At 38.8% G+C, this 11,272-nt stretch overlaps 1 protein-coding gene and 1 pseudogene across 1 annotated transcript; both read right to left on the minus strand.

Annotated features, from left to right (window-relative positions):
- Window positions 1-131: 131 nt before the first annotated feature.
- Window positions 132-1,827, minus strand: LOC131016947 (clavaminate synthase-like protein At3g21360; annotated as a pseudogene).
- On the minus strand, window positions 1,685-9,829 carry LOC131018119 (putative late blight resistance protein homolog R1B-14). Its single transcript, XM_057946841.1, has 4 exons — window positions 8,488-9,829; window positions 4,624-4,654; window positions 1,969-3,548; window positions 1,685-1,821 (listed from the first exon to the last, which is right to left on the minus strand). Exons 1-3 carry the CDS (start codon window positions 9,436-9,438, stop codon window positions 2,005-2,007), a joined length of 2,526 nt encoding a protein of 841 aa, XP_057802824.1. The 5' UTR covers window positions 9,439-9,829; the 3' UTR covers window positions 1,685-1,821; window positions 1,969-2,004.
- Between the last annotated feature and the right edge of the window lie 1,443 nt (window positions 9,830-11,272).

Genomic DNA, 11,272 nt, shown 5'->3' on the forward strand with positions numbered 1-11,272 from the left:
TAAAACTTATATTTATTTAAAGATTTAAAGTTTTAAAAGAAAATATCTCATCTCTCATCTTTTTTTCAATAAATCTATTTTTCTACTCTTTTTCATTTTTCTTTTATTTTTTACATTTTTTTTTTGTCTTTTCATAATATCAATTTTAATTATTGCGTATATTTATTTTATTTTATTTTGATGTGTTAAAAAATGGAAGCTATAGTCCTCATTTGGATGTGTTAAAAAATGGAAGCTATAGTCCACGTTTTCAAATTCTGTAACATATAATCCTCATTTTCAAATTACGTAACATATAGTTCTTTGAAAACACTAAAAGTAATGGTTCTGTTTTAACAATTAGCTCGGATTATCTTGTTGATTTTTGTCATCTGCTCGAAGGAGAAGAGACTCTCGCTTTACTCAATGTAGTAACTCTAGTGTTTGATACATACTCTGATTCGATAGTGCTAAGTTCTAACACCCTTTTACCAAGCATATAGCTTCTATGCATATTTCCTTGAATTATGTATACTCGAGTTGTTGTGATAAAATGGTCATAGTTCACTATTTTGTGAAATCAGTGTTGATAGTGATGGTTTATTTGCATGTAGCAACCAGCACTTTTCTTGGTGGGAGGGAAGGCCTTCTACCATGAAGTAAAGCTAAGTTATCGAGGAACAGAACGTCGCCCTTTTGCCACTTGAATTGGATGCTCTCTTCTTCGATGATCTCTTGGCATCGTTTCATCGCCTCGTACGGTATTTCACTTGCATCGGCCATGGTGGCGGACCTGAGCTCGTTACCGTGCATTCCAACGACAGTGTTGAACCACATCCTCCTTCCTTTTCTTCCCTCGTCTGGGACCTAGTATCGTCTTCACCCCACCCTCTGCCAGCCATTCCATCTCCATTCCTAATGCCTTACCCCTGCACACGCCATTGATTAAGAGGGCGTTTACTTTGGAGGATTAGCCTTGATATATAGATAAAAAATAGTATGGCTAATCCTTTGTTTACTTCGATGGATTAAAATTTTGGGATATCCCAAGACCCTTGATTTTTTTCTATCATTTAAGCTAGTTTTACTCGATTTATATCCCATTTCAAAGGTGGGATTGGAGTAATCCTACTCTCTAGGATGAAAATACTCAATCATCACTACAAGAAAATCGCTAATAGATGACAGACGAAAAGCATCATCTATTAGAAAACCGTCTGTCACTAATGAAGGTGTAGTCTATTTGTAGGTGTTGATGGACGACGGTTTTTTGCATCTGATCAATCATGCAAAGTAAACGCTCCCTCTCCACAATATGTCTAGAAAGAACTCGAAATTGCTTACCTCTTCTCTGCTTCTACGCAATCTGAAGTCCCAAATGCATCTTCCCAACCTCGACCTCTCATGGAAGAAGTATCGTTTTTGCTTAGGGCCATGAACGTGTATCTCAGTCCTTTCCTCTCCATCTCCTCCACCATCTCCGGGTACTCTTCCAACATCCTCTCCGTTACATGTAACGGAAGCTACGCGCGATCGGAGTATCTCCTCCTTCCGGTGGAGGTACTTCACAGAAGAGAATCACCTTCTCTGGGAATTCTTTTATCTGATTAAAATTAAAACCAGTGTGAAACCCTAAACAAAAAAGATCCATTAAATCATTAATTGAACTCGTGCAATGAAACTCACCAAGACCATCTCATGGTGGTAGTATATGAACTCCGACAGGGGACCTTCGTTGGCCGTCCAGACCCTCTTGTAGACATACGTGCGCGGGGCGGGCCCCACGTACCATATGTCCTCCCACCCGAAGGCCTCGACTATGTCGTTGAACTCGTGGGCATTCTTCATACAATAGGAAAGGAAGACAGAGTTAGAAATATAAAGTGGAAACATGAGATACTTGTAAAATGAAATCTGAGTCCAAGAATTCAGAGATCAGTCATCAAACTTGAGAGGGAAACCACCCAACAAACTCAATAAATCTCTAACCTGTCAAAAATCGAGGGAAAGCAGATTTCTGATAGGCTAACAGTTAATACAACGAACTTCAAAAAAATCATCTCCATAATTTTGTTGCTCTTCTTGTATTACTTTGACAGAGTCCGCTAGGGATTTCTCACATCTCTTGACCTCAACCAACTTCAGTGTCGGAATTTCTCCCATACTATCTGGAATTTCACTCAGACGTCGGCAATAATGAATCAGTAGGTGTTCGAGCAAAGGAAAGTGGCTGCCGTCAGTGTTCCATTGCTTGAGATTTGAATCATCAATGAGTAGAAACCGCAGCTTTGGGAAATCATGATCACTAACTGTCCACTCTTGTTCCTTAAAATCGAATTTTCTCAGTTTGAGCACTTCAAGATTCGGCAACGGGCAGACAATCTTGAGGTGATGGCCGTTGCGACCCCAACCGATCAAGGCTAACTTCTTCAGCGAGCTAGGAAGAACAAGATTAGGGACACCAGTATATTCATACGAACTTTCAAGTACCAAGTTCAAGTTTTCAAGTCGACGCAGATGCATCAGATTGTGTAAAAGTAAGGCTTCGAAATCCCAAGAACAAATGAGGGACAGTTTCTTAATATTGGGTATCATGTTGACGATACTTGAAGAACATTTGAGATTGCGCACTGCCCCAAGTGTTTGCAGATTTTCTAGAGCTAAAGTGGCAACATTGAGCTCATCCAACTCACACCAATAACCAAGAGTAATGAGATGTCTTAACTGCGGCATATTCCAAATTTCACGCGGCAAATCAAAAGTATTTTTCACGATTAAGGTTTGAAGACACTGAAGGTTTGATATTGCTCTAGGAATATGACCCACGTAGCAGAAAGCAAGGTACCTCAAATGATATAGCTCGAAAAATTGATCAGGTAGAAAACGGGAATGAAATCCGACTCTCAACACATCAAGGACCCTGAGCAATCTAAAACTCCCAAAAGAGACGAGTTCATACTTGAAATACAATATAGTACGGATGGTTGAGCTAAAAACGTTGGCGAAAGATTCAGTTTCATCAGATTGAGAGATACGTATCCTGCGCTCATCTTTCATGCTTGTCAGCAGCTTCCTTCCCTTCACGTGGACAAGAAACTTTTCTTCCTGTGATTTCTTTATGCACAAATCTCGTACCAGATCATGAAGCCTGCAATTTTTTGTTCTGCCATTAGACTTATTATTGGAAACGATAATAAGACTTCTCTTGATAAGATCCTCTAGATACTCTTCTGCAATTTCTTCAAAGCTTTTTGATGCAACTGGCCGTTTCACAAAGCCTTCAGCTATCCATAACCTTATCAGGTTCTTGACTTTGATCTCGTGATCTTCTGGAAATCCTCCCATGTATAAGAAACACGGCCTCAAATGATGAGGCAAATGGTTGTAACTCAGAGATAAAATCTTTTCTACCTGTCCATCTGTTGTGGCAAGAATATACGATTTTACATTTTTGGCAATTTCCTTCCACAATGTTCGAGTCATACTCACCATAGATAGGATTCCTGCAACCACCACCACTGCAAGGGGCAAGCCTCCACAACTTCTTGCAATCTCCCTTCCGATGGTCTCTGTTAAAGTATTTTCATATTCTATTTAATTGTCATTGAGTAGACAATAAGTGTATAAAGATTTCATGATCTGGATTGAACTGTTTCTTCGAGAGTTTCATGTTTCTGGCAGCCTCTTTCCCTGCGGGATTTTGAAGGAGTTTCTCTTGGATCTATTTATGTATATATATCTACTAGATCTTTTGTTGGCTTGGGAGTCCTCATTCATAGGGTTTCATTGAACCCTAATTTGTGCTGCTGCAACTAGATCGGTTTATGGGCCGTCGCCTGGAGCCCGACAAGAGCCCAAACTTCTTCTAGGGTTTGGCTATATATACTTGATGAAGGGAATTCGTTTTGGCTGGGGATTTTCGTTCAGATCAGTTCTCACGATGTAGACGTGAATTATTATTCCTGCTAGGTGTCCCCCCGGGCTTGGTACCGTCCGTAGTACTTTTCTAGATATTGTACTTTTATTTTCTCCTAGCAGAAGAGTGTTTGTGAGTTATACACTTGAGCGTACATTGTAAAAGAGTTATTTTCTCTTCTTTATTGTTGGTTCTTATTTCTCAAGGGATTAGGTGCGCCTAGAAAGTTAGTCGTTGTCTAGCTTTCAGTTATTCACCGTTGATGAGGTTTTGGGAAGATGTAGAGGCTAAGTAAGAGGGTGTCTTATTGTGTAAGTCCTTTGTACATCTTAACTTCATCTAGTGGATGATTTTCCCTGGGCGAGGCCCCCTAGACGTAGGTTGTTTAACCGAACTGGGTTATCATTCGTTGTGTTCTATCTTTCGTACTCACATTCATTGATAAAACGCATCTCACCACTTTTTGTATGGATTAGTTATTTTTTTCAATTGGTATCTGAGCAGGTCACCTAAGTTACCGGTGTTAGATCTTGGTGACGTTAATCCATGTGGTATTTTTGGAGGTATTTTTTATTTTGAAGTTTTTCGCCGCAAGTTTGAAGTTCTTCTATGTCAACGGGGAGAAGTCGAGATGAAAGGAAGGTTGTTGCTGCTACTGCTACATCGAATTCAGGGGGAGAAGATTGTAAAGGAGGAGACTGTTTCTTGGTCAGTCGCAAATACTGCACCTCCAGGAGTTTCTGCTTGTGTCGCCTGGTGCTGTTTCCCCAAGTGTTTTTTGAAGTGTTGCAACAGATATTGATTCTCCTGCTGCTATTGCTGGTTTGTTTACCTATTTGCTCTTGATTTGAGGGGGAGTTCATCATATCTCAGTTTATGATTTTGAGATTATTCTTGTTGCGATTTATTCCTGAGTTGAGCAGATGTTGGTTTTGTCTACACCAATGACAAAGGGGGAGATTGTTAAAGTATTTTCATATTCTATTTAATTGTCATTGAGTAGACAATAAGTGTATAAAGATTTCATGATCTGGATTGAACTGTTTCTTCGAGAGTTGCTTCAAGAGTTCTACAGTATGTTCCTTGTTGGGTTGCTTCTTCGGTCTCATGTTTCTGGCAGCCTCTTTTCCTGCGGGATTTTGAAGGAGTTTCTCTTGGATCTATTTATCGATATATATCTACTAGATCTTTTGTTGGCTTGGGAGTCCTCATTCATAGGGTTTCATTGAACCCTAATTTGTGCTGCTGCAACTAGATCGGTTTATGGGCCGTCGCCTGGAGCCCGACAAGAGCCCAAACTTCTTCTAGGGTTTGGCTATATATACTTGATGAAGGGAATTCGTTTTGGCTGGGGATTTTCGTTCAGATCAGTTCTCACGATGTAGACGTGAATTATTATTCCTGCTAGGTGTCCCCCCGGGCTTGGTACCGTCCGTAGTACTTTTCTTAATATTGTACTTTTATTTTCTCCTAGCAGAAGAGTGTTTGTGAGTTATACACTTGAGCGTACATTGTAAAAGAGTTATTTTCTCTTCTTTATTGTTGGTTTTTGTTTCTCAAGGGATTAGGTGCGCCTAGAAAGTTAGTCGTTGTCTAGCTTTCAGTTATTCACCGTTGATGAGGTTTTGGGAAGATGTAGAGGCTAAGTAAGAGGGTGTCTTATTGTGTAAGTTCTTTTGTACATCTTAACTTCATATAGTGGATGATTTTCCCTGGGCGAGGCCCCCCAGACGTAGGTTGTTTAACCGAACTGGGTTATCATTCGTTGTGTTCTATCTTTCGTACTCACATTCATTGATAAAACGCATCTCACCACTTTTTGTATGGATTAGTTATTTTTTTTCAATTGGTATCTGAGCAGGTCACCTAAGTTACCGGTGTTAGATCTTGGTGACGTTAATCCATGTGGTATTTTTGGAGATATTTTTTATTTTGAAGTTTTTCGCCGCAAGTTTGAAGTTCTTCTATGTCAACGGGGAGAAGTCGAGATGAAAGGAAGGTTGTTACTGCTACTGCTACATCGAATTCAGGGGGAGAAGATTGTAAAGGAGAAGACTGTTTCTTGGTCAGTCGCAAATACTGCACCTCCAGGAGTTTCTGCTTGTGTCGCCTGGTGTTGTTTCCCCAAGTGTTTTTTGAAGTGTTGCAACAGATATTGATTCTCCTGCTGCTATTGCTGGTTTGTTTACCTATTTGCTCTTGATTTGAGGGGGAGTTCATCATATCTCAGTTTATGATTTTGAGATTATTCTTGTTGCGATTTATTCCTGAGTTGAGCAGATGTTGGTTTTGTCTACACCAATGACAAAGGGGGAGATTGTTAAAGTATTTTCATTTTCTATTTAATTGTCATTGAGTAGACAATAAGTGTATAAAGATTTCATGATCTGGATTGAACTGTTTCTTCGAGAGTTGCTTCAAGAGTTCTACAGTCTGTTCCTTGTTGGGTTGCTTCTTCGGTCTCATGTTTCTGGCAGCCTCTTTCTCGGGATTTTGAAGGAGTTTCTCTTGGATCTATTTATCGATATATATCTACTAGATCTTTTGTTGGCTTGGGAGTCCTCATTCATAGGGTTTCATTGAACCCTAATTTGTGCTGCTGCAACTAGATCGGTTTATGGGCCGTCGCCTGGAGCCCGACAAGAGCCCAAACTTCTTCTAGGGTTTGGCTATATATACTTGATGAAGGGAATTCGTTTTGGCTGGGGATTTTCGTTCAGATCAGTTCTCACGATGTAGACGTGAATTATTATTCCTGCTAGGTGTCCCCCCGGGCTTGGTACCGTCCGTAGTACTTTTCTTAATATTGTACTTTTATTTTCTCCTAGCAGAAGAGTGTTTGTGAGTTATACACTTGAGCGTACATTGTAAAAGAGTTATTTTCTCTTCTTTATTGTTGGTTTTTGTTTCTCAAGGGATTAGGTGCGCCTAGAAAGTTAGTCGTTGTCTAGCTTTCAGTTATTCACCGTTGATGAGGTTTTGGGAAGATGTAGAGGCTAAGTAAGAGGGTGTCTTATTGTGTAAGTTCTTTTGTACATCTTAACTTCATATAGTGGATGATTTTCCCTGGGCGAGGCCCCCCAGACGTAGGTTGTTTAACCGAACTGGGTTATCATTCGTTGTGTTCTATCTTTCGTACTCACATTCATTGATAAAACGCATCTCACCACTTTTTGTATGGATTAGTTATTTTTTTTCAATTGGTATCTGAGCAGGTCACCTAAGTTACCGGTGTTAGATCTTGGTGACGTTAATCCATGTGGTATTTTTGGAGATATTTTTTATTTTGAAGTTTTTCGCCGCAAGTTTGAAGTTCTTCTATGTCAACGGGGAGAAGTCGAGATGAAAGGAAGGTTGTTACTGCTACTGCTACATCGAATTCAGGGGGAGAAGATTGTAAAGGAGAAGACTGTTTCTTGGTCAGTCGCAAATACTGCACCTCCAGGAGTTTCTGCTTGTGTCGCCTGGTGTTGTTTCCCCAAGTGTTTTTCGAAGTGTTGCAACAGATATTGATTCTCCTGCTGCTATTGCTGGTTTGTTTACCTATTTGCTCTTGATTTGAGGGGGAGTTCATCATATCTCAGTTTATGATTTTGAGATTATTCTTGTTGCGATTTATTCCTGAGTTGAGCAGATGTTGGTTTTGTCTACACCAATGACAAAGGGGGAGATTGTTAAAGTATTTTCATATTCTATTTAATTGTCATTGAGTAGACAATAAGTGTATAAAGATTTCATGATCTGGATTGAACTGTTTCTTCGAGAGTTGCTTCAAGAGTTCTACAGTCTGTTCCTTGTTGGGTTGCTTCTTCGGTCTCATGTTTCTGGCAGCCTCTTTCTCGGGATTTTGAAGGAGTTTCTCTTGGATCTATTTATCGATATATATCTACTAGATCTTTTGTTGGCTTGGGAGTCCTCATTCATAGGGTTTCATTGAACCCTAATTTGTGCTGCTGCAACTAGATCGGTTTATGGGCCGTCGCCTGGAGCCCGACAAGAGCCCAAACTTCTTCTAGGGTTTGGCTATATATACTTGATGAAGGGAATTCGTTTTGGCTGGGGATTTTCGTTCAGATCAGTTCTCACGATGTAGACGTGAATTATTATTCCTGCTAGGTGTCCCCCCGGGCTTGGTACCGTCCGTAGTACTTTTCTTGATATTGTACTTTTATTTTCTCCTAGCAGAAGAGTGTTTGTGAGTTATACACTTGAGCGTACATTGTAAAAGAGTTATTTTCTCTTCTTTATTGTTGGTTCTTGTTTCTCAAGGGATTAGGTGCGCCTAGAAAGTTAGTCGTTGTCTAGCTTTCAGTTATTCACCGTTGATGAGGTTTTGGGAAGATGTAGAGGCTAAGTAAGAGGGTGTCTTATTGTGTAAGTCCTTTGTACATCTTAACTTCATATAGTGGATGATTTTCCCTGGGCGAGGCCCCCCAGACGTAGGTTGTTTAACCGAACTGGGTTATCATTCGTTGTGTTCTATCTTTCGTACTCACATTCATTGATAAAACGCATCTCACCACTTTTTGTATGGATTAGTTATTTTTTTCAGTCTCCAATTCAGGAGCAACGGGATCTTGGCGTCCGAACACCTTTTCTCGTAGTAGATTCCAGCTCTGAGCTGAATCCATCAAATGCAACTCATGGGAAGGCATAGAGGAGTTGGCATAAGCAGCAACATCTGCCAGCCTTGTGGTTAACAAAATTCGACTCCCATTGTTGTTGTCGGGAAATAACTTCCTTATATCATCCAATACCTTGGCGCTCCAAATATCATCCATTACAATCAGAAATCTCCTACCTACTAGGATTTGGTACACTTTTACTGCCATGGATATATTACCCCTTTCTCTGTCGAATTCTTTCAAGGAATCTAGGTGGTTTGATAGAATTCTCTGTTCACCATAATCTTGTGATATTGTGACCCAAACACGAATTTGAAAATGCTCCATGGAAAATGGATGATCATAAGCATTTCTAGCAAGAGTGGTCTTGCCAATACCTCCCATACCAGTTATTGGGAGGATCTGGAGTTCTCGCGAATCTCCACAAAGCCTACTCATTATTTCCATCAAATCAACGTTCAAGCCAACCATATTGGTTTTTCCAGCTTCTGCACCTTGTGATGAGGATGAACTAGCCCCAACATAACCATCAAGTTGTGCATCTTTGATAATGATGTTATTTTTGATCTGCACCACCTCTCCGGCGATTGAATCCATTTGATCTCTTACTCTGCGCAACTGGAATATAAACTTGATTCTTCTTAGTTCTGCAACCCAGTGGGTATATCGAATATTGTAGTGGATTTTTTCCGTCATATACAATTCAATAACATCTTCCGCCTCCATTGCTACATTACTCATTCTTGCTTCCAAACTCTTGGCTTTCTCTGGAAAATCCTCAAGAAAAGCTCGGAGTGAAAGGACATATTTATCTAGAGATATAATATGTTTTTTTTCAGGATGAGAAATGGAAAATTGATTGTGATTGAGGAATTGATCAATGGTGCGCTCAAGGGAAACAAGAGTAGAATAAGCCATCCTTACACACACTCTCAGCTACAAGGTTGTGTTAATCAAAGGTAGAATAACAAAGAGAAGGGAAAGAAACTATGCTCTAACCACAAGATTTTGCAGATGACATGAAGGAACCATAAAGAGATAAAGAACAGAAAGAAACTATCTTCTTAATACAAAGATTTCGAAGATAAAATGTTGGAACAACTGCAGAGAGAGAATGAGAAGAGAAGAAATAAATTATGCTCTTGCTACAAGATTTTGCAGATCATATGAAGGAACAATAACAATTGCAGAGAGACAAGTTATCGAAGAGAGAAACTGGTAATGATTCAATTCTATCTAACAATGTATTATTGAAAAGATACAATTATGACATCCCAACAACCATATTATTTTAAGATTATTTTACCGACTGTCAACAATTTTACACAAAATTTGTACATATTATTTATATAGACACCACAATAGATCTATAAGGCTGTGTTTACTTTGATGGATAAATTTATCCATAAAAAAGGATGGATAACAAAAATTTATATCTTTAAATGTCTCATTTCTTTTCCAACATTTGACACAAAAGCATTTTTCCTTCCTTATTTTCACTTCAAGGGTGGACACCCTTGAAGTGAAAATAAGGAAGGAAAAATGCTCGAGTCAAATGTTGGAAAAGAAAGGAGACATTTAAAGGCATAAATTTTTGTTATCTATCATTTTCCATGGATAAATTTATCCATCAAAGTAAACGCAGCCTAACAAGTCAGTTCTTGAAAGGTGAAAGGTCAATAGATTCCATGAAATTAATAAAATCATTAGTCCACATGAGCTAGCTAAGATTAAGGATTAAAAAAACTATAAATTTTAATAATAGAAAATTAACTTGTATAGCTGGCCTTTAACGGATGACTTAATTGTAGTAATTAATTTTGTCATTGACTTCTTAGTTTACTTGATTCCAGAAACATAGCTGTTGAGGTCAGTTTAAATAATCTGTATAAGCTGTCAATTAACAACTTGTACATTTTAACCCAAAAAAAAAAAAAAAAAAAAATCAAATATTAAGATATCGTAGATGCGAAAATCCTTAGGCATAGTTGCACCTAATAATTGAAGTTTAGAATAACCTTCTCTCCATTCACAAAAATTATATTGTTTCCTCTTTTGAAAACTGTACTTTATATTTGAAACCTCATTCACACTTAATATCAAAATTTCACTTATTTAACGCATCAATTTTGATGTGTCGTTTTCTCGACATTATACATATCTAGCAACTATTTATTAAAATTCATGCCCCAAACCACATTATAATTTTCATTGACAGATAAATTTCGAGTGCAAAGCCAGCAATTTCAACGAGAGATTTCTTGAAATTCATGTGTTGAAACCAAAATAGTTACCTTATGGCATCCCTCAGCTGTGATTCGGGTACAAGAATTTGATCTGTTTCGATTGTTAATCTCTTTGACGCAAATCCTCGAGCACCTTATCTGCACGGCGGAACCATTCGCTCCCAAACAAGCACCAATCCCATTTGCTGGCCTCTCATGGCTGCTTCTCACCATGTTTTTCCCTCAATAGAAGAACAAGAAATTCTCCTTTAGGTGTTGAGCACATCAAAGCTCAATCAGCTCAGATTCTCCAGTTGAAAATATTTTCACTGAACGAAGATTTTTTTTTTCTTTTTTTATTTGGTTATGATACGTTTTAGATACACTTCGTTTTATTTTGTTAACCAAAGCCCAACATCTTCTCAAAAACAAAAAAAAACAAAGCCCAACATGTGTAACTCACAAGCCCAATATGGAAGCGAGGTGGCAGCCCACAAGCTAATCATTTACATTTGGGTTGGGCCAAT

This window comes from Salvia miltiorrhiza, chromosome 3 (genome assembly GCF_028751815.1).
Source record: "Salvia miltiorrhiza cultivar Shanhuang (shh) chromosome 3, IMPLAD_Smil_shh, whole genome shotgun sequence".
Classification (NCBI taxonomy): Eukaryota; Viridiplantae; Streptophyta; class Magnoliopsida; order Lamiales; family Lamiaceae; genus Salvia; species Salvia miltiorrhiza.

Excerpts from the sequence above, each read along its gene's own strand:
- LOC131018119 (XM_057946841.1), bottom strand. The coding sequence starts at position 9,438 with ATGGCTTATTCTACTCTTGTTTCCCTTGAGCGCACCATTGATCAATTC. Across the intron at positions 4,655-8,487 it reads GGAATCTACTACGAGAAAAG|CACCAGGCGACACAAGCAGA; the intron begins GTGTTCGGACGC and ends TTGGGGAAACAG. Across the intron at positions 3,549-4,623 it reads ACAAGCAGAAACTCCTGGAG|AGACCATCGGAAGGGAGATT; the intron begins GTGCAGTATTTG and ends ATACTTTAACAG.